Source organism: Solea senegalensis, linkage group LG13, assembly GCF_019176455.1.
Source record: "Solea senegalensis isolate Sse05_10M linkage group LG13, IFAPA_SoseM_1, whole genome shotgun sequence".
Lineage (NCBI taxonomy): Eukaryota > Metazoa > Chordata > Actinopteri > Pleuronectiformes > Soleidae > Solea > Solea senegalensis.
In genome coordinates this window covers 22734569-22758449 of record NC_058033.1, presented here as the reverse complement: position 1 = coordinate 22758449, position 23881 = coordinate 22734569, and the positions used below count along the sequence as shown (strand labels likewise).

Below are 23881 nucleotides of genomic sequence, written 5' to 3'. Positions count from 1 at the left end.
GTGTGTGTGTGTGTTATGGTGTGTGTTTTTTAAGTCAGTCACACTTTATGCAGAGAACCACAGCCTCACATTGATGTCATCCTGCCACTAATTGCATGCTAATCACAGTCTGAAAAACATGACAATAATACATGAACAGAAATATGGTGTCACATCTACATCGAAACATTGCCTGTCATGTAGCAGTTAACCAGCCACCAGCTGCTGCTGCTGCTGCTGCTGCTGCTGTTCAAGTCAAGGTTAGAGCCCCATCTAGTGGCAAGGTGGACCCTAAATTCTGGAATAGTAGGAAACAGTGAGTCAAATAAGAGGCATTAATATAATGATGTTCAATCATTTCAGTTGGAATTCATGTGAATGTTATGTGATGTTGTACAGTAACTTCCAAACATGTACATGTACGTGTTTGCAGTAATCTCATCTAAGAATATATGATGTGCAGGTAACAGAGTAACATGTGAACAAGCTATTTTATTTTATTATTTACAGCTTATCAGACAACACTGGTTATAAATATTCATGATTCAAAGACTTCTGCTGTTCTACAGTGTGGAATATTACACATGTGGAATATTACGCACATGTAATAATCCACACGTGTGGAATATTACGGGTATATATATTCGTGAAATAACAACGAGAGACACCTTCTATGTTCACTATGGGCGAGACGTGAGGACGGTGAGACACTTTCATACAGGAGCATTGGGAATACAATCACAGCTGCTGTTTCCTTCACCCTGCAGCTCCAACTGAGTTTCCTGCATGCAGTCACAACAGTGTGTGTGTGTGTGTGTGTGTGTCATGGACTGCAAAGTAAGACAGCAATATAGGCTAAAAGAAAATGTTGTGCTTGTATTTTCCTTAATAAAATTTGTAAAACTCATTTCACTCTAATCATATCTAACTTTTTCTGTTAAAGAATCCGTGTTTGGTTTTTGCTGCACATTTTTGCTTCATTTTAAAAGACATTGTAATTAATTGTTTGTGTTCTAAGGGCTTACTATTATGAAAGGTATCCATGATGTGAAATATTCTTTAAATCTCTCATTTCTGTCCAAATAAAAAGAAAGAGAGAGTTCATGTTGTCTGCCTCTGCTGGAGGTTTGATGGAACTGCGACAAACAGTGATCTTTCTGCTCATATTCATTGAAACTAATAAAAGTCAGGGTTAACCTAACCACACTAATAATAAAAACATACATTTACTGTATAAATCCTGTTATTGTGGACATTAAAAGTTTAATTTCTTTAAGATAATTAACGAGATGTAAATGTGACACATGTCATTAATTTATTTCAAAACAGCATCCTTTGTTTGATTTACTTTAACTTATTAACATATCAACGTAACATCCTGAGTAGTATCGTGTTCTGTTTCCTGTTTTATTTTGAAATAATAACCATTGCCTCTGCTTCCTCCTCTGTGATTACATGCCCCGCCCTCTTGTGCTTCACCTGTTTACCTGTGGATCACCTGCGTGTTTCCTGCTGATCAGTAAGCATAGCCTTTGACCTCTTCTGTATCTGTGGATCTTTTGTTGAAGAGCAGGTCTGAAGACTCAACCACACACACAACTACTGTAACTATCAACAACAACAATAATCATGTATGTATTTAATGATTGTGCAGTTGATGGTGGTTTGTCGCCACCAAGTCAAATTTCACTGTAATCAATGCAATGATCAATTTGACCGCACGTTCCACGTGTGGGTGCGCACACGCACGCGCCTGCTTACAGGGGACGTAACACATATTTGAACACAAACACACCCACTCTCTCCCCCTCTCTCTCTCATTTTAAAATGTGTTCCAACATTTTAGTGAATATCCAATGGTGCGTGCGCGCGCGTGTGTGTGCGCGCGTGGGGAGGCAACCCCGTCTTAAAGCGTCCATCTGATGGCACCACCAGGCAGTCCCGTGGAACATTAGCGTGGGAGTTCCCTTCGCCGCCAAGTCGGGATAGTGCACCTCTCTCTCTCTCACACACACACACACACACACACACACTCATCACACACACACACACACACATACAGACACGCTCTCTCTCTCTCTCTCTCTCTCTCCCTCACACACTCACACACACACACACACACTCATACACACACACACACACACACGCTCTCTCTCTCTCTCTCCCTCTCTCTCCCTTCGTCCTCCCCCGCATCATCAGTTTAGCAGCAGCAGCAGCAGCAGCAGCGGCTCCTACAGCCAGCATCCATCCATCCATCCATCCATCCATCCCTGCCTGCCTGCCTGCCTGTGTCGGTGCCTGGGCAGCAGCAGCAGCAGCAGCAGCAGCGTCGTCATAAGCATCAGCATCAGCACCAGTTCTTCTTCCCGGCGCAGCACCGACGCACGGAGGGCGCGCATCATCCAAGTGATGCCACAGCATCATTTGCGTTTGGACAACAAATAAGTGCGAGTTTGAAGCCTAAAGGAGGAGGAAAAGAGAAACGCTTCAGCCTCGAAGACAGCGACTGTCCATGAAGATGTCTAACGCTGACATCGCCTTAAACGCCGCCGATCGGATGGTGAAATGTAAGTCAGCTGACATTTATTACATAACATCTGAGTGAGTGTTGTCTTGGCCCGTGTCTTTCCCTACATTTACTGTATATGCGTCCACGGTGACGGTGGAGCTTTGATGTTGATAAACAATCCGCTTTTCTTGGCTGCACATCCTCCACCAAGAGCTCACACGAAGCGGAGAAGCAGCATCGGCGACATTATCGTGACAAATATAGGAATGTTATAAGTGCACAGGTTTATTTTTACAAATGTTTTATTTATTTTTAATCGTCACAAATCGAGTGGATATGCATTTGGCTCCGTTAGAGAAAAGGAAAAGAGATGAAATGTGGCACAGGGGCTGCGTGGGGCAGTGATGCAGCAGGATTTCACAGGATGTGACAGGGCCAGTGGAAGAAGAAGAAGAAGAAGAAGAAGATGAAGAAGAAGGCATGAAATGGGGAGTGTCACTTCATTAGAAAATGTTCCAAATTACTGAGGATGATGAAGTGCTCACGGACATGCCATAACTTATTTTGTCCCTGCAAACCATGGAATCAGCCGCCCATAGCCACAAATGTGCATGAAAAATTTACGGTTAGTGTCTTATTGCAAAGACAGAATAACTCTCTGAGTCGTGGAGATATGGAGTAATGGAGTAACAGGACAAATGATCAGTTTCATGCTCTTCAAACTTTTCATCTGGGTGATAAAAGAATGGAGATCAAACAGAAAGTAGTCCTTCACTGTTATTTTCAACAAGATTTCAAAGTTGAATCAAGTCAAAATGAAAACAAATGATCACTTTCATTAGGGATGAGTCATTAGGATATTCACTACCGGACCAATATTGGTCAAAATCACTTGATTGGTTATCAGAAAAAAGCATAAAACATAACCTGTGATAGGATCCAAAACCCCCAAATATCACATAAATGCTTCACTGAGCACAGGCCAACAACACCATGTGAACATCGTCTGAGTCATGACTGCATTATATATCTATCTATCTATATATATATATATATATATATATATATCTATATATATATAGATATATATATATAGAGAGAGAGAGAGAGAGAGAATAAAGAGATAACAGTAGATGCTCCAGACTGTGATATAACAGTTGAACAGTAGATGTCCAGACGTAACAGTAGATGCTCGAACTGTGGCGTAACAGTAGATGCTCCAGACTGTGATATAACAGTAGATGCTCCAGACTGTGATAACGAACTGTAGAGTAGATGTCCAGACTGTGGCGTAACAGTAGATGTCTCCAGACTGTGTAACAGTAGATGCTCCAGACTGTCCAGTAGATCAGAGACGAACAGTAGATGCTCCAGACTGTGATATAACGGTAGATGCTCAGACTTGTGATATAACAGTAGATGCTCCAGACTGTGACGTAACAGTAGATGCTCCAGACTGTGACGTAACAGTAGATGCTCCACTGTGGACATGCCCGCGTACGGTAGGATGCCCAGACTGTGATATAACAGTAGATGTCCAGACTGTGACAACAGTAGATGCTCCAGACTGTGACAACGTAGATGACTGTGGCGTAACAGTAGATGCTCAGACTGTGATATAACGGACCGTGTGATGCTATAACAGTAGATGCTCGACTTGTGATATAACAGTAGATGGTCCAGACTGCAGATGCTGTGACGTAACAGTAGATGCTCCAGACTGTGATATAACTGTCCACGACGGTAGATGCTGGACGTGAACAGTAGATGCTAGATACTGTGATTTAACTGGTCCAGACTGTAGACGCGTAACAGTAGATGCTCCAGACTGTGATATAACAGGATACTGATGATCCAGACTGTGATGTGGTAACAGTAGATGACTGTGATAACAGTAGATGCTCAGACGTGCAGTCCAGACTGTAGATGCTCCAGATGACGTAACAGTAGATGCTCCGACTGTGAATGGTCAGATGTTGCATCCCAGACTGTGCAACAGTAGATGCTCCAGACTGTGACAGTTGATGGTCAGACGTAGTAGATGCTAGATCCAGACTGTGACAACCAGATGCTCCAGACTGTGATATAACAGTTGATGGTCCAGACTATAACAGTAGATGCTCCGACTGTGCGTAACAGTAGATGCTCCAGACTGTGATATAACAGAGTTAACAGTCCAGACGTGATCAACAGTAGATGCTAGACCGGACTGTGACGCAACAGATGCTCCAGACTGTGACGTAACAGTAGATGCTCCAGACTGTGATATAACAGTAGATGCTCCAGACTGTGATTTAACGATGACTGTTTAACGGTAGATGCAACTGTGGCGTAACAGTAGATGCTCCAGACGTGCGTAACAGTAGATGCTCCAGACGGTAGATGTAGTAGATGCCGAACTGTGACATAACAGTAGATGCTCCAGACTGTGATGTAACAGTAGATGCTCGAACAGTGGCGTAACAGATGCTCCAGACTGTGGCGCAACAGTTCATGGTCCGAACTGTGACGTAACAGTAGATGCTCCAGACTGTGACGTAACAGTAGATACTTTCGGACTGTGACATAACAGTAGATGCTCCAGACTGATATAACAGTTCATGGTCCGTGACGTGGTAGGAACTGTGGCCAGTGAAGACCGTGACGCAACAGTAGATGCTCCGTAATGCCCAGTAACAGATGCTCCAGACTGTGAACAACTGTAGATGTGCTCTCAGACTGTGACGTAACAGTAGATGCTCCAGACTGTGACAGGCGTAGATGCCCACTGTGACATAACAGTGTACTCAGACTGCATAACAGTAGATGCCCGACTGTGATGTAACAGTAAGATGCTCGAGACCAGACGTAACAGTAGATGCTCGACTGTGCATAACAGTTCATGGTCGAGACTGTGACGAACAGTAGATGCTCCGACTGTGACGTAACGGTAGATGCTCTGACTGTGACGTAACGGTAGATGCTCAGACCTGACGTAACAGATACTCCAACTGATGTCCAGACCAGTAGATGCTCCAACTGTGCGTAACAGTAGGCCCAGAACGCAACAGTAGATGCTCCACTGTGACGAACAGTAGATAGACTGGACGATGCTCCAGACTGTGACATAACAGTAGATGCTCCAGACTGTGACATAACAGTAGATGCTCCAGACTGTGACGTAACAGTAGATGCTCCAGACTGTGACGTAACAGTAGATGCTCCAGACTGTGATATAACAGTGATAACGGTCCAGACTGTGATATAACGGTAGATGCTCCGAACAGTAGATGCTCCAGACCGACGTAACGGTAGATGCTCCAGACGTGTGGACTGTACGCAACAGTAGATGCTCCAGACTGTGATATAACAGTTGATGGTCCAGACTGTGACGTAACAGTAGATTCTCCAGACTGTGACGTAACAGTAGATGCTCCAGACTGTGATATAACAGTTGATGGTCCAGACTGTGATATGACGATAGATGCTCCGACTGTGATATAACGGTTGATAACAGTAGATGCTCCAGACTGTGATATAACAGTAGATGCTCCAGACTGTGACGTAACAGTAGATGCTCAGACTGTGATACAACAGTGACTGTGTAACAGTAGATGCTCCGGACTGTGATGTAACAGTAGATGCCCCAGACTGTGATATAACAGTTGATGATCCGAACTGTTAACAGTAGATGCTCCGTGACAGTAGATGCTCCAGACTGTGATATAACAGTTGATGGTCCAGACTGTGATATGACAGTAGATGCTCCGGACTGTGATATAACAGTTGATGGTCCAGACTGTGAAACAGTAGATGCTCCAGACTGTGATATGACAGTGATGCTCCGACCGGACTGTGATATGACAGTAGATGCTCCGGACTGTGATAACAGTTGATGGTCCGAACTGTGATATGACAGTAGATGCTCCGGACTGTGATATAACAGTAGATGCTCCAGACTGTGTAGATAGATAACAGTAGATGGCGTAACAGTAGATGCTCCAGACCGTGACTAGTGGCCGAACGTACGATGCTCCGAGTAGTGTCCAGACTGTGACGCAACAGTAGATACTGTGATAACAGCTCCAGACTGTGATATGACGTAGATGCCCGGACTGTGATATAACAGTTGATGGTCCGACTGTGATATAACTGCTGATACTGTGTAACAGTAGATGCTCCGGACTGTGATGCTTAACGGTTGATGGTCCACTGTGATATAACAGTTGATGGTCAGACTGTGACGCACAGTAGATTCTCAGACTGTGGACGCATTAGACTCGAACAGTGATAACAGTTGATGGTCGAGACCGTGACGTAACAGTAGATGCTCCGGACTGTGATGTAACAGTTGATGGTCCAGACTGTGATATAACAGTAGATGCTCCAGACTGTGATATAACAGTTGATGGTCCAGACTGTGATATAACAGTAGATGCTCGAACTGTGGCGTATCAGTAGATGCTCCGGACTGTGATATAAAAGTAGATGCCCCAGACTGTGATATAACAGTTGAGATCTCCAGACTGTGATATAACAGTTGATGGTCCAGACTGTGATATAATAGTAGATACTCCAGACTGTGATATAACAGTAGATGCTCCAGAATGTGATATCAGTTATCGTATTGGATATAACTTATTTTGTGATTTCATTTATTAACATTGTTTAATAGCTCAGGCGGACCTCAAATCACAGGTAGTCTTTGTCTTGTCAACATGATCCCATTACAGTTGCAACAGAACCTTGTATTCATACATCAAGTGTTTGGTGTTGCTTGGCAGAGTTATGAATATTTATTTTGCCGTTTTTATACACAGTATTTATTTTAATATTGCACTTTAAAGAAAATGAGAATGACACGTTTTAGAAACAGGGATACAAAAGTGATCACTTGATCAAAGGGTAACCATCATGAAACTACAAAGCTGCTCCAGGTTATTTTTATCTGTGTATACATACACTTGTGTTTTCTCTTACATGCATTAACCTGACAAAACATTTCTAAAGAGATGGAATAAGTGCTGGTGTCTGCACTTTGTTTTCCACAGCAGTGTCTCTACTGTGCTGTGGGCATCGAGAGGCAAATTCAGGTCAGTTATTTTTGGGATGAGGACTTAAATATACCTGTGAAGTGTCTTGCTTTATAAGAGCATCTTGGAAAACATTTTCTTCATGTTTCTGACTGAGAAATATATGAGAAATTAGAAGATGTTTCCTGTGACTGAAATTCACTATGCAAATCTATTATTTATCTCTAATTATCATGCAAAACAAAAGTATGTCATCTTTATATCAACAGGCTCCACGACTCCTGCCCTCAGTAGTACACATGCACAGTAGAGTCAACGACACTTATATGGACGTTAATAATTAATTAATGGTTACAGTACGGCAGTAGTTGCATTTGGCAGAATAAATCGGCTTTTTAAAAATGAGTCACTTAGCCTCTGGAGTCTCATATAAAGCAGATCACAGCAAGTGGTGATATTGAAGGTGTGGGTGAAGAAGACTCTCATGACATCACATGAAAAGCTGTGCTTGTTTGTAATTACATTTTGTGTGATGATTTGGAGCCTTGTTAAATGCTCTCCTGTCTCGTAAGTGCACTCAAATGAATGAATTAATGTCTGAATGAACTCAAGGCTGTCACACAAAGCGCACACTTCATTATGAACGGAGGGAGCGTTCTTTTCAGGACAGAAATTCTGAACTTCACTGAGGCTGAGGAGGCTGACGTCAAACGTTTGACGGGTTTACAGTACGGACATTTCTAACTGCATCTATGTCAACCTGCAATGCAAATTGCACTTTTCCGTGGCGGCACTGGCTGTACTGTGACAGTCAGCTGCTGCTGCTGCTGCTGCTGCTGCTGCTTCCTCTGCTGCTGTTGCCTGGCAACATACAGTATTTCACAGTTCTGCTTGGGTGCTGAGCAGAAGTCAGCTTTTCATCTCCACCACATATCTACAGTATATCAACGAGCTTGACTCTCTGCAGCTGCATATGTGTTTGTTCATAGTGATTCATGTTAAGTAGGTTCATGTCATTGTGTTTGAGGTCTGAAGCTGATAGCTGCTATTTAGGTGAATCCATTTTATTTCAACACAGGTCTCAATCTGATAGATATTTTCCTTTGGATGGCCAAGAAAGTTATGTATATGTATGTATATATATATATATATATATATATATATATATATATATATATATAGATAGATAGATAGATAGATAGATCGATATAGAAAGCCTTTCGCCCTATGGCACCAGTCATAGCGCCCCCTGTGACCCTCATGTGGAGGATAAAGCAGTCAAAGATGAGTGAATGAAAACAAAACATTAGAGGGAACAAATGCTAGGCTGGGAAATGTGCAGGAGGAGCTAAAGAAAACACCTAGGATCGTTCTAATGTGAGACTTCATTAAACCACACAAGTCAATGAAAAGCACATCATAACTAAATTGATATTATACTTATTATGAACTACGTTGAGGCTGCTGAGTTTGTCAAAGCACACATCACCATCACTGTGAAAAATGTTTGTCCATTAAATACTGTGGCTCTGGGGCTGGCCTCATTATCCCAGGAGCAGCGACTTTGAGATTCCACTCGTCAAGCATTCATTATTAAAGACCATGTTGATCAAGTTCAGCTCAGCCTGAGCCTTTGTCTTCCATACTCAGAATATATCACCACTACATGTGTGAATATTTCCTTGTGTTTTAGTTCTAAGGATTTTATTAACATGACACCATCTGATTTATTTCTCATACCATGTGATTTGTTTTAATGGCTCAGACACTTAGAAAGAGTTTTCTGTGTTAAGCCAGATGATCTGTAGATTATCAACAACGCTTGTGCCCTGAGAGCTTGCAGTCACAGATCAGTGCCGCAACTGATGAATAAGCCTTGCTGCCCCTGAAGTAATGATCTGTGGTCAGATTTCACAGTTTCACAGCCAGTCTGGTGGAAGGTGATTTGTTGTGTTGGATCTGGTGCATTTTAACAGCCACAGGCGTCAGTGATCCAGGGAGTGTGCACGATGAATTAGTATTTAATGTTAGCCGAGTTTTATCTAGCACTCCAGCAAGTGTCCTAACCCATCTGAACTGGAATAGCTGTTATTAATTAAAAGAAATGTTTTTGTTCGTGTGGCAACGTTCACCAATGTTTACAGAGAGGCTTAGGGTTAACTAGAGCTGACAAGGATTGATCATATGTCATAAATTCACTAAATTCATCCAAATTCTCACACCTATAACAGTGAAGAGAGTGAAATAATAAACATTAATATGCGATAAACTCCAGGTCAATGCTTTTCTCTGCAGTGGTTATTATCATTAGGGTTATTTCTTTAGTTGTGCAGCAGCATCATCTTTGTTGCCTCCAGGTCAACTATGGATGGGTTTTTTTCTGTACTGTACTGTACTCTACTGTATATATGTATATGTATATATACCACAGTGGCAAAGGCAACTGTTTTCCTGATGACAGTAATGCTTTACTTAAATGTGACATGTGCTCTATCTTCAGCTGTCCCCTTCCCCCTGAGTCACCGCCTTACAATGAAGGAGGTGTTTGACTGTGAGGGGAAGCCTCGCGTGGATCTCCTGAAGGCTCACCTTACCAAGGAGGGCCGTGTGGAGGAGGCGGTGGCACTTCGAATCATAGATGAGGGAGCAGCTATCCTGCGACAGGAGAAAACTATACTGGACATTGAGGCACCAGTTACAGGTATTAAACATGTTGTGTGTCATGCTGCCATTACTATGCCATTGCTATACTATCTGTATATATACATATACATATGTATATTATTATTATTTTTGTATATGGCATGAGTTTTGGCAAGATTTTGTGTTTTTTTTTTTTTTTATCGTATTTCTCAGCTCAGCTCCTCAAGCTACGGTCAAAATACACTGTATACAAACAAGTGTTACACTCCTAACGTTAGTGCCAAAAATGTGCCATTGAAACCAATTGAAACTGCAATTTTTATCTCACTTCCATTAAAGCATGATACATGCATTTTATTATATCTGGACTTTTGATCACTTACTCTCCACCAGGTTTTAACCTTCATTCACACTGCACAAAAAATAATAATGCAAAAAAATCAGTGTTGCTGTTAATCATTGACATATATTTGAACACAAAACAATTACTTTGCATGTAGTAAAACTGAATATGACAAATAAATACAACAAGTACTTGCATTGTTTGTTTTCAGTTTTTGTTTGTTTGTTTGTTTGTTGCTTATATGCCTTCATGGAAATATACAGTCGGACATTTTCACCACCTCAGTGTTCATCCCCTTCAACCATAAAGTGCATCTGTTAACATTAAACCTCTGAGGAGTTCAAATCTATATTACAGGACCAATTCATTTCACGAAAACCAGTGAAGAGGGAACATGCGGGACATGAGACATGAGACATGTGGGACATGTGAGACATGTGGGACATGTACTCGGCTTGTGTACTTTGGTTTTTCCTAAATTTATAGTGGAGCACCCAGAAAAGGCTCAAATTCTTCTTGTTATCACATGATTGTAAGAAGTGATGCAAAATGTAGAAAATGCACAATTTCCCTCTGAGTTACCTTTTCCTTCTCTCTTAAATCTCTGTGCACCCACACAAAACTATTGAGAAACAAAATGATTGGACGAGATATCTGTGGCTCTAAAAACAGAGCAGAGGAGAAGTATTTCTAAGTTTACCTCTGCCTACAGTTTTTGATTGAACAACATTAATAACTACAGAACTATATTTAGCTCTGTTCTACTATGAGGTTTCACTTCTTTTGCAGACAAGACTTTACCGCAATTAATGTGCATTTAACTTTCAAACACTAGTTTAAAGTTACCAAGCTTTTCTGAAGCATTGAAGCACTTGCATAGTCGTGCTCTCATTTCTTCACAGGATTCTTCTGTAGAATAGAATCCCAATGAAATTATACTTTTGTACCTTTGTATTCATGTCAATCAAAAGACTGACATGAATACAACATATGTTTGGTCAGTATGACGTTTCAGGATTATTTTATGAGGCTTTATTATAATCCGTATATCATCTAAAACCCTCGATGGTCACCTTTGTGAGACATTTTAGAAATCAGTCGTTTACACTGTGAGTCTTTGTCTTGTGCAGTCTTTCTCTAAAGGTTTAGGGTCAGAGGTGACGCATGGTGAAGATGTCTCAGGAGGCTTTATGTATTAAGCATGAAATACGGATGTGCTTGTGTGTGTGTGTGTGCTTGTGTGTGTTGTGTGTGTGTGTGTGCTGTGTGTGTGTGTGTGTGTGTGTGTGTGTGTGTGTGTGTGTGTGTGTGTGTTGTGTGTGTTTGTGTGTGTAGTGCTGTGTGTGTGTGTGTGTGTGTGTGTGTGTGTAGGTGTTTGTGTGTGTGTGTGTGTGTGTGTGTGTGTATGCGTTGTGTGTGTGTGTGTGTGTGTGTGTGTGTGTGTGTGTGTGTGTGTGTGTGTGTGTGTGTGTGTGTGTGTGTGTATGTGTATGTGCAGGTGCATGTGTATGTGTGTGTGTGTGTGTTGTTTGTGTGTGTGCGTTTGTGTGTGTATGTGTGTGCATTTGTGTGTGCGTAATGTGTGTGTGTGTGTGGTGTGCGTTGTGTGTGTGTGTGTGTGCGCTGTGTGTGTGTGTGTATGTGTGTAAGTGTGTGTGTGTTGTGTTTGTGTGTGTGTGTGTGTGTGTGTGTGTGTGTGTGCATGTGCATGTGTATGTATGTAGTGTGTGTGTGTGTGTGTGTGTGTGTGTGTGTGTGTGTATGTAGTGTGTGTGCGTGTATGTGTGTGTGTGTGTGTGTGTGTGTGTGTGTATGTGTATGTATGTGTGTGTGTGTGTGTGTGTGCAGGTGCATGTGTATGTATGTGTATGTATGTGTGTGTGTGTGATTGCTTTAGTCACACAGGCAGTCTCCCACTCACATGGCTCTAAGCTGTGAGTGGGCGAAGGCCACAGTGGAGCTGACAGAGAAGAGCGAGGAAATGGAGGATAAGAAGGAGAGAAGGAGACAGAGAAGAGTGAGGAGATGGAGGATAAGAAGGAGAGAAGGAGACAGAGAAGAGCCAGGAGATGGAGGATAAGAAGGAGAGAAGGAGACAGAGAAATATGATACAGCACACTATACTAAAACACCTTAACTGTGTCGCCTACGCTGCATAAAGACTGAAAAACACATGTGTGATGTCACACTCGCGTACGTATCGCGAGTACAGTAAATAATGAAGGGTGACGGGCGATACGTGTCATGTCGTGACGCCTGTGCGCACGCTCATCTCAATGTGCAAATAATGATTTACTTTATGATGACGAATTTTGAGTTTAACAGCTGCTTTACTTCACAATTCAAGCAGTCCATGTGTTACCAATGTGACAGTTTAGGCTATTTAAGTCACACATGCACACGTTAAATATGTATGTATGTATATATATATATATATATATATACATATATACATACATGTATACATATATACGTGTATGTATATATATATATATATGTATGTATATACACATATACATGTATGTATATAAATAAAGATTATCTCTTTTCACACACACACACACACACATGCCTGAGTTTATCTCCACCTGTGATGACTTTGGTCATTGTGGTCATGTGTGTGAGAGTGTGTGCGTGTGTGTGACGAGGAAGATTCTGAGACTGTGTCACGTGTGCGTTCCCAGTGTGTGGAGACATCCACGGACAGTTCTTTGATCTTATGAAGTTGTTTGAAGTGGGGGGGTCACCCGCGACAACACGGTACCTCTTCCTTGGAGACTATGTTGACCGTGGATACTTCAGTATTGAGGTATTTCACCACAATATCAATGACAATGGAACTTTTGCATCTTTGTGTGTGTGTAATAACTTCTATGCTTTTATTTTGACAGTGCGTGTTATACCTTTGGTCGCTGAAAATCCTCTATCCAAAGACTCTATTTTTACTGCGTGGAAATCATGAATGTAGACATTTGACAGAATATTTCACCTTCAAACAAGAATGTGAGTATATCTCATTCTCCTGCATGTTCAAACACTGTACACGTTTTCAAATGTTGAGGCAGGGGTCTCAAACTCAGGTGACCGGGGGCCCGCTGAACATCTCGTCTGCTCAGTAGATTTTTACCTTTTTATCTTTACATCGAAACTGTGGCTGCATGGCGAGGTCCTGACTCAGCAGCCGCCTGACGTTGGTTTTATTTTGTAAAACATTTTGTGCACCATAATAAATATGTACAAATATAAATATAAATATTTATAGAACTATAAATAAAGTTTGATTGATGGGGGGGGGGAGATAGGAGCTCATATTCCATCATGTTAGCACCATAACAAAACTTAATCTAATAATAGAAAATAATCATGTATTATTAATATAGAATAATTATGACTTGATATTGAGTGTCAGGGCCGTGTGAAATCCATTGGGGGGTTGCATGTGCCCCGCGAGCCACAGGTTGTAGACCTCTGATGTGAGTGCTGTGTGTCTTGTGTCAGGTAAAATCAAGTACTCGGAGCAGGTGTACGACTCGTGCATGGATGCGTTCGACTGCCTTCCTCTGGCTGCGCTCATGAACCAACAGTTTCTGTGTGTGCACGGTGGACTTTCTCCTGAAATACACACACTAGACGACATTAAGAAGGTAACAACCCAAAGCTGCACCACTGCAAACTCCCGCTCAACCTTTGCTGAGTGTGTTTTGTGCTTTTGAATTGTTTTATGGTCAAGTTGGATCGATTCAAAGAGCCCCCAGCTTTCGGGCCCATGTGTGACCTGCTGTGGGCGGATCCTCTGGAAGATTTTGGCAACGAGAAAACGCAGGAATACTTCAGTCACAACTCAGTGCGAGGCTGCTCCTACTTCTACAGGTGAGCTCTTTCTGCTGTGCTCTGAGACGATGGATGAGTGAAGCATGGCAGAAGACCACGTTCATTCGCATCAGTTAGTCTAGGAGAACACATTTGTGACGTTTATTATCAAACAACAGAACAACGTGTGATGAAAGCCATTTAAAAGGATTGTTAACACCTGTGGAGAAAGGATTATCTGAGTGAACCTGATGTCAAATATAAAAGTACAGTTATCAAACCTCATGGACAGAGCATGAAGAGGAGGAGGAGGAGGAGGAGGAGGAGTGAGTGCTGAGGGTTTCAGAGCAGCACAGCACAGACTCCTCCTGCGTGGGAGCTGCACTTCTGTGCTCAAATCACAAAAAGTCAAAGTCAGGAAGATTTATTCCTCATCAGAGTGTTCACATTTATACTTTTGACTCATTAAACTCTCTTTAAAATGTTTATTGGACACACGGGGGAATAGTGGTTAGCACTGTTGTCGCACAACAAGAAGGTCACTGGTTCTCCCTGTGTGTGTGTGTGTGTGTGTGTTGCTTCTCTCTGGGTCCACAGTCCAAAAACATGAATGGATGAACGGTTGTTCAGGTGTTCACCTTTCTCAAACCTCAGAATATGGACGATAAAGTTTGTACAATGAAATCATACAGCAAGTTTGATTTTTTTAAACGTACAAACATGAAACACACTGAGTTCCAATAATAATAATCACCTGAACCCATGGAGAGAGTATGATTCAGGGGAAAGAGAACACAGGTGAAGACAGTTAATTGCCCCTTTCACAAAACAGTGAGAGCAGAGCTTAGTGAGGAGTATTGTGTGGACGTGTGGAGGATGCTGCTATAATAGTCATCCATCTCCCCGTGGCTTTGTTCTGCCTTCACTCTGAAACTTACCTCTCCATCATTATGACTGAGAAACTCTCTCTCCTGACGATTTGTCAAACAGAAGCAGATGCAGCAGTTGGAGAGAAGGCTGGACTCATTTGACAATGACTGATTGTTGTAATATGCGAACCACGTAAACACTCAGTGCTTATTATTCCACCTTTCCTCACACGAAGCTTTGCAGTCGCGAACGGAGAATGCTTCATTATTTCAATTTAAATATGATCGTCTATTTAATGTTAATGTGGAGCACAGCACACAGACCGCTGACGTCGTCTATTCAAACATTCATTCTAACGTCAACATGTAAATGTAAGCTGGAAACAATTGTGCTTATGTATCGGTAAAATATCCAAAAAGTAGCATTTATTGTGCAGTGTTTCTTTTTAAATATGTTTGGAATTTTATGATCTTTGGGGAAAATGAACGTGAAGCTCGACAGATGGAAAAAAAACAACTCAGTTTCACACTCACAGCACAACACTGTCACACTCACTCACTCACTCACTCAATTCAAAAATCACTGCACAGAGGCTGTTGGTGTTTCTCTTTGTCTGTTATGATCATTATCATCATTATGTTTAGTATTATTGTTGTTGTTGTTGTTGTTGTCATTATACGTGAACACTATGCACAAGGTTATGAGCCAGAAACTACAGCTTTGCTGCCATGGTGTGACAAAGGCATTTCAGAGACATCGATGCGTTGACGCCGGACTTTTGTCATCGTTGTTTTCCTCTTGTGCAAACCTTTGAAATACTTGAAAACAGCCTGTGTTAGTGTGTGTTTGACTCTAGTGCTGAAGTACAGGCAAACATAACAGGTGAACATAAAGTGAGTGAATGATCTGCTCACAGGCTTCACTGCCTTATTTCAGGTTAGAGCAGTGGACGAGAACAAGTGTCTGCTGCTGGTTTTTATCATCTTCATCATCATTGTCCTCCTCCTCCTCCTCCACAAAGCATTCATACAGTTATGTATGAATGCTAGATCTTTGTTGAGTTAAGACCTCTGACCATGTTTGTATTCTCTCTCCTCCAGTTATCCAGCGGTGTGTGAGTTCCTACAGAGCAATAACCTATTATCAATTATTCGAGCTCATGAAGCACAAGATGCAGGGTATGTTATCCTACGACACACACGTCACACACATGTTCTTTTATTACAAAGCGCTTTATGTCTCCTGTGCCTGAAGTTACCGGATGTACCGTAAAAGTCAGACGACTGGATTTCCGTCCCTCATCACCATCTTCTCAGCTCCAAACTACCTGGATGTTTACAACAACAAAGGTGAGAAAATCAGTGACGCCTGTGGTGTGCGCGACATTTTACCAGCACATGTACAGAACATGAATGATTCCTGATTTGTGATATATGAAACCAAGTGAGGCAGATTGTAAGAATAACTTCGCCAAAAGGTTTGAACAAACTATGTTGTAGCTTTTCATAAAAAGTGGAGAGTAAGAGTTAAAGTAAGTGAGTTGAATGCATCAAGGAGCATCTCAGACTGTGACTTGGTTGCCACGGGCTAAGGGAGCAACTGTCTGCATCACAATGTATGTGACAGTGTTACTGGTGTTACTGGTGTCATTCTCTGCTCTGTATATAATCATGGAGCTGTTGATTCAAATGTTACATGAAACATGAAATACTCTCATGCACACTAACACAACAGGGGCTGTTGACTTTCATTCATTCACTCATCTTTTACCACTTTATCCTCCACATGAGGGCCACAGGGGGCGCTAAACTGGTGCCAACCCCAGCTGACATAGGGCGAAAGGCAGGGTCACCATGGACAGGTGGTCAGTCCATCACAGGGACACCTGTGAAAAACAGCCGTCCACTCTCACACTCACACCTATGCTCAGTTTAATCCCCAAATCTGCAAGTTTTTGGACTGTGGGAGGAAAACACACACACACACACACACACACACATGCGTTCATGCTCACTTTGATTGTCTACACCTCTAATCCACACATTGAATGTTTTATTGAATGTAAGAAACATGAGTGTCTGATAATCTGCTTCTCCACCAGCTGCTGTACTGAAGTATGAAAACAACGTCATGAACATCCGACAATTCAACTGCTCACCTCATCCCTACTGGCTGCCCAACTTCATGGATGTCTTCACCTGGTCTCTGCCGTTTGTCGGAGAAAAAGGTCACATCACCGTGTCTTCACCGTGTCTTCATTGTGTCTTCACTGTGTTTTCATTGTCTTTACTGTGTCTTCACTGTGTCTTCACTGTGTTTTCACTGTGTTTTCATTGTCTTCACTGTGTCTTCACTGTCACTGTGTTTTCACTGTGTTTTCACTTTTCACTGTGTCTTCACTGTGTCTCACTGTGTCTGTGTGTCACTGTGTCTTCACTGTTTCACTTGTCTTCACTGTGTCTGTAATCTGTGTCTGTGTGTCTTCACTGTGTGTCTTCACTGTGTCTTCACTGTGTCTTCACTGTGTCTTCACTGTGTCTTCACTGTGTCTTCACTGTGTCTTCACTGTGTTTTCTTGTCTTCACTGTGTCTTCACTGTGTGTCTTCACTGTGTCTGTGTGTCTTCACTGTGTCTTCACTGTCTTCACTGTGTCTTCACTGTGTCTTCACTGTGTTTTCACTGTGTCCTGCTCAGTGACTTTACTCTGCTTTTTCCCCACAGTCACAGAGATGCTCGTAAATGTGCTAAGCATTTGCTCCGATGATGAACTCATGAATGATGAAGATGAGATCTTTGATGGTGAGGAGTTTCATAATTAACAATTTAATAATTCATTGTTTATTTTTACTATCACTGCATGAACCATTCACATCTCGGTGGCCAAGTTCATTTAAAGTTTGATATTTCCTTTTTCCTTTTACAAAGGCACCTTCTTAACTTGTGCTCAATGCTGATGACAAACTTAAACAGTCAAATAAAGACTTAATGAGGGCTGCAATTAATGATTATTTTTCATTACTGGTTTTTTTTTCTTAATTACAATCTTATTTGTTTTGGTTAAAAAAAAAGTGAAAATGACGACGTCCTCGAATGACATTTTGTAAAGAGGAGTAAAGAGATTAATAACTGATTCATTCATTTACTTTGCAGGCATTTACATTTTTGATCACACAAAACAAGAAAACAATGGCCGACATTTCTATGTTCAGATAAACAAAAAAAAACAATAACAAACAGTCAAACAAGCTCCGCCTGTGGAAAAGAAAGTAAAAAAAACCTGAATAAGCATATCTATCTATCTATCTGTCTATCTATTTATCTATCTATCTGTCTATCTGTCTATCTATATACAAATATACAGTACTGTGCAAAAGTTTCAGGCACCACCAGCTCTGTTGTTTTTTCTGTTAAATGTTGTGATCATTGGAATTTGGAATGAAGTGATGCGACTTAAAGCTGCTCTTATATATCAGTGAGTTGAACTCATGCAACATGTGTATGTAACGCTCAAACCTGGCGTAATAGACCTTTTTTTTACAGCAGATATACTGTAGCTGACAAACACAGGATTTGCCAGTAACATGAATTAAGGTTCCACTCAGTATTACCAGAGCTGTGTTGTTGTTCAAGTGTAAGGGTAGATCACGCTAAATGCTTGACACCTATAGAGGATGTTATTTTGGGGGGTTTTTTAACAACAAAAAAACTGCATACATATTTTCTGGATGTGTTCCAGTAAAGTGAAATAGAAATAATTATCCTCTATTGTCGTTATAGCATTTCTAAAACAGCACATCTAATGATGGCCTAAGACTTCTGCACAGAACTGTATATAAACATATATATATACATACAATATACAGGAAATGTCGTATGTATAGTGATGTAAATGGAGGACAAAGAAAACAATGATTGTTGCATGTATGGTAAGCTTGTGATTCACGACACAGGTTATGATGAGTCACACATAGTAACATAGTAACTGTATGTCAGTATTACCTCATTAACCTAATGAGTAAGAATAACATAACACAGCGTGATGACTGATTGTTTGCAGCGAATGCAGCTGCAGCTCGTAAGGAGGTGATCAAAAACAAGATCCGTGCCATCGGGAAAATGGCTAAAATGTTCTCAGTTCTCAGGTAAACGTTCTGTTCTGCATTCTATTTTATTGAAGTTATAATATTATGATCAGGGTTCAGCCGAGTCTGTGTGTTTGTGTGTGTGTGTTTCCTGCAGAGAGGAGAGTGAGAATGTGTTGACGCTGAAAGGCCTGACGCCCACTGGCATGCTGCCGAGCGGAGTTCTCTCTGGAGGCAGACAGACGCTGCAGAGCGGTGAGTACACGGCTCAGCATCAACCACTTCTTTATCATCCATTTTAAAGCTGACGCTTCTTAATAAATCCTCAAATCACATTTGGACTGTGAATGAAGAACTTAATGTTCTCAATATTTCAATTCTCAAATCTTTATCGTGACACATTAGACATACTGAGATCATAGAATCATGAGACAAAGCAGGAACAACACAGTTATTAAAAAGTTATTGTAGGTCAATCAAGAGTTATAGCAGTGAAGTGCATGTGCTTCACTTTGGTCTATTTAGATTTAGTTAGCTTCAGTTTTAGATTTAGTTAGCTTCACTTTGGTTTATTTAGATTTAGTTAGCTTCAGTTTTAGATTTAGTTAGCTTCACTTTGGTTTATTTAGATTTAGTTAGCTTCACTTTGGTTTATTTAGATTTAGTTAGCTTCACTTTGGTTTAATTAGATATAGTTAGCTTCAGTTTTAGATTTAGTTAGCTTCAGTTTGGTTTATTTAGATTTAATTAGCTTCAGTTTGGTTTATTTAGATTTAGTTAGCTTCAGTTTGGTTAATTTAGATTTAGCTTCAGTTTGGTTTATTTAGATTTAGTTAGCTTCAGTTTTGTTTAATTTTGATTATGCTAGCTTCAGTTTGGTTTATTTAGGTTAGCTTCAGTTTGGTTTATTTAGATTTAGTTAGCTTCAGTTTTAGATTAAGTTAGATTTAGTTAGCTTCAGTTTGGTTTATTTAGATTTAGTTAGCTTCAGTTTGGTTTATTTAGATTTAGTTAGCTTCAGTTTGGTTAATTTAGATTTAATTAGCTTCAGTTTGGTTTATTTAGATTTAGTTAGCTTCAGTTTGGTTAAATTTAGATTATGCTAGCTTCAGTTTGGCTTATTTAGATTTAGTTAGCTTCAGTTTGGTTAAATTTAGATTATGCTAGCTTCAGTTTGGTTTATTTAGATTTAGTTTGCTTTATTTAGGTTTGGTTTGTACCCAAATGTTTAAATGCACTTTTGTAAGTCGCTTTGGATAAAAGCGTCTGCTAAATGACATGTAATGTAATGGTTAGCTTCAGTTTGGTTAAATTTAGATTATGCTAGCTTCAGTTTGGTTTATTTAGATTTAGTTAGCTTCAGTTTGGTTTATTTAGATTTGGTTAGCTTCAGTTTTAGAGTATTATATTCAGTATTAGATTTAGATTTAGTGAATGTGAGTCTGATCAGGGCTTTTAGTTAGCTTCAGTTTGGTTTATTTAGATTTGGTTAGCTTCAGTTTTAGAGTATTATATTCAGTATTAGATTTAGATTTAGTGAATGTGAGTCTGATCAGGGCTTACCATTCCAAACTGCACCAAGGTCAGCTGACCATTTTTAACATCGTATTGTTTAGCCTTCATTTCTGTGATTGAACTCTCTTAAATGTCACACACTGGACCTTTAAATCAAAAATGATTTTCAAATCAAGCTGTCTCATTCGCTGTCTCTCTCCCTCTCTCTCTCCTCCCTCTTCCTCCTCCTCCTCCTCCTCCTCCTCCTCAGCCACGATTGAAGCCATTGAAGCCGTGGAGACGCATGATGAGGACGGAGAAGGTCAAAATTTCATAGTGCTGCCATTTAAAATACTTTCAGTGGTTTTCAGCATTAATCTAAACCAATGAAACAAAGTACAAATACTATGTAGTAATAATGTACATAATAAAATGTATATTATTATATATGATATACTTTTACTCCACTACATTTCCTCTAACTCTCTTTGTTACCAAATCAAATCAGAAGAAGAAGAGTTGGTATTATGGTCTGTATTTATATAGAGCTTTTCTAGTCTTACACTACAGTTTTCACCCATTCACACATTCAAGGTCTTAAAAAGAAACAGGAAAACGTAAAAAAGGAGTGTGCAAAGATAAAGAAAGTATGTTGACAATATTTCATTGTTTTAAAAATGCACAAGAACAAGAAACAGCACAGAGCTCCAACATGAAATCTGCATCTCAGAGCCTCACGTTCTTCTTTTATGTCTTCAGTATAATATATAATATAAACATGTATCTGAAGACTAATCCATTTAACCTATGTCTTCATGTCGATCAGTAAATCTACACTGTGTGAATGTGCATATATCATCAGCCTCATGTCATCTCTGTGTCTCTCTGTCTTCAGCGATCCGCGGCTTCTCCCCCCAGCACAAGATCACCAGTTTCGAGGAGGCTAAAGGCCTGGACCGCATCAACGAGCGCATGCCACCGCGCAGGGATGGGGTGAACCACGTGGGTCACTCCATGGGAAAGATGAATATGTCGGAGGCAAACGGCACGGACGACAACAGCAACATCCAGTGATGTGCTGTCGGAGTCTGGGAACCGAGCCCAACCGTGTCGGCAAATCTGGAATTCAGGCCTCAGAGCATAGAAATCAAACAGACCCACTGATAGAACATGACGTCTTAAAACAGGCATAAAGGTCTTTTTTTCCATGACGGTGTCACTGCACAGGTGGGGGAGGGGGTGCTGGGGTTCAGGAGGAGGAGCCAACAGGCTGCCGTTCCCTTTGACACTGTCGATCTGAGCACTGACAAACATTTCAGGGCCTGACAGAAGACGTCATTGCAGTATCAATGCCACACAAATCATTTTACTATTTTATAAAGTGTTCATTCACATATTCACTTCTGAGGAAAATGATATAGTTTACCTTCATGTTTTTGCTAGTATTAATAAACCACAGCACATTTTGTGAGAAGGAAAGCAAAAAAGAAAGAAAGTAAACTCTTTACCTCTTAAAACTTACCAGTGGACTTCAACTGATTTATTTGCACCCATCGAGGGAAAGAGGACCAGGTGCTCGTGTGTGTGTGTGCCACTGCAATCTGAAATCAATGTCCGAGTTCTCCAGGACCGCTCCTCTCCTCACCTCCTGCTGTTTCAGTCTTCTCTTAGCAAGCACAAACTTGGAGGGGATGAGGGAAGAAAGGGAGGGGATGAGAGGAGCACAATGATCACTGTAGGTTCCTCTGCATCTGAAACACCTGAGATCCCCAAACATCACGTCATACAAAGATGCAAACATACAGGTCCATCTCATGTTGTACTCGTGTTCTCCTGAGCTCCACCAGCTCCAAGAAGCTCTCCATCATCATCATCATCTTCTGCTTTTCTTTGACTGGAAACTAAGTGGCATCAGTGTCACAGAGAGTGTGACGGGACCACCGCGGGAAACTAAAGACACTTCCTCTGCCTGATGATTGCTCAAGAGAGAGTAAAACAGAGGTCTCAAACCTGCGGCCCACGGGCCACATGCGGTACCCCCAGTCAATTTCATATGACCCATTATTCAATATCAATTATTTACAGATCAATTTTGCATCATGAATATTTTTTTTATATATACGGTATATGTACATGTATATGTGTGTATATATATATATATACTGTATACATACATACATACATACATATATACCGTATATATACTATATATAGATAGATATATATCTATATGTATATATATGCATACATATATACCGTGTATATATACTATATATACATATATGTATATATACATATATTTATATATATATATATATATATATTTATATATATATAGATATATACAGTAAATATATTGTGGTATCATGATGATCATGATGGAATATTGTGATATAGTTTTAAGCTCATATCTTTTTTTTTCCGGCCCCCTCCCATCGGTCATCTGGCCCCCAGGTCACCTGAGTTTGAGACCCCTATGCTGCTGAAATACACACGTGTGTGATTTGAGGCCTCAGAGCCTCAGATTGAGAGGGAAAGTTTACAGATTTTTTCTTTGTATTTAACTTCTAACCTGAAATGAGTTTAAAGACATAGAAGCTGTCAATGAATGCTAAAATGAATGCTCCTCTTTTTTTGCTGAAATGAACTCTAATGAAAACTAAGCACAGCTTGTGGTTTATGAATGGAGACATTAATCAAAGGTGATTTCTACTTTCAGACAAATCTAAAGTTACAGTGAAGGAAAAAGCTGAGAAAACATGAAGTTTACCCACACTGTGATTCTAATATCCGCACATTAAATAACCTATGGTGTGAAAAGGCTTTGATTCTATCCAAAACAAAAATACCATATTGCACTGAATGGATGTTTTTGACCAAAAGAACAGAAAAGAAATTATTTTGAAAATAGGAACTGTTTGGTGATAAAAACCCTAAAGTGAAGAAACACACACACACACTATCACACACCATATTTTTTCTATTGAATGATTTTAACACAGCATCTATGGTACGGGACGCATCCATGCATGCACTTCAGTTCCTAATTGTTACGTGAGATTATAATCGTGATAGTTGTGTTTCAAATAGTAAACTAGAATTCTTTTATTTTGTCTTGTTTTACATATTTTTATAAAT

General features: G+C 40.5%; 1 protein-coding gene across 1 annotated transcript; it reads left to right on the top strand.

The window, feature by feature from the left end:
- The first annotated feature begins 2283 nt into the window (after window positions 1-2283).
- On the top strand, window positions 2284-22879 carry ppp3ca (protein phosphatase 3, catalytic subunit, alpha isozyme). The gene is made up of 14 exons (XM_044043012.1): window positions 2284-2546; window positions 10001-10201; window positions 13171-13295; window positions 13378-13489; window positions 13985-14130; window positions 14217-14356; window positions 16267-16344; window positions 16421-16515; window positions 17268-17393; window positions 17889-17966; window positions 19225-19309; window positions 19407-19504; window positions 21015-21065; window positions 21639-22879. The coding sequence occupies exons 1-14, from the start codon at window positions 2492-2494 to the stop codon at window positions 21815-21817; spliced, it is 1569 nt and encodes a 522-aa protein (XP_043898947.1). The 5' UTR covers window positions 2284-2491; the 3' UTR covers window positions 21818-22879.
- The last annotated feature ends 1002 nt before the right edge of the window (window positions 22880-23881 follow it).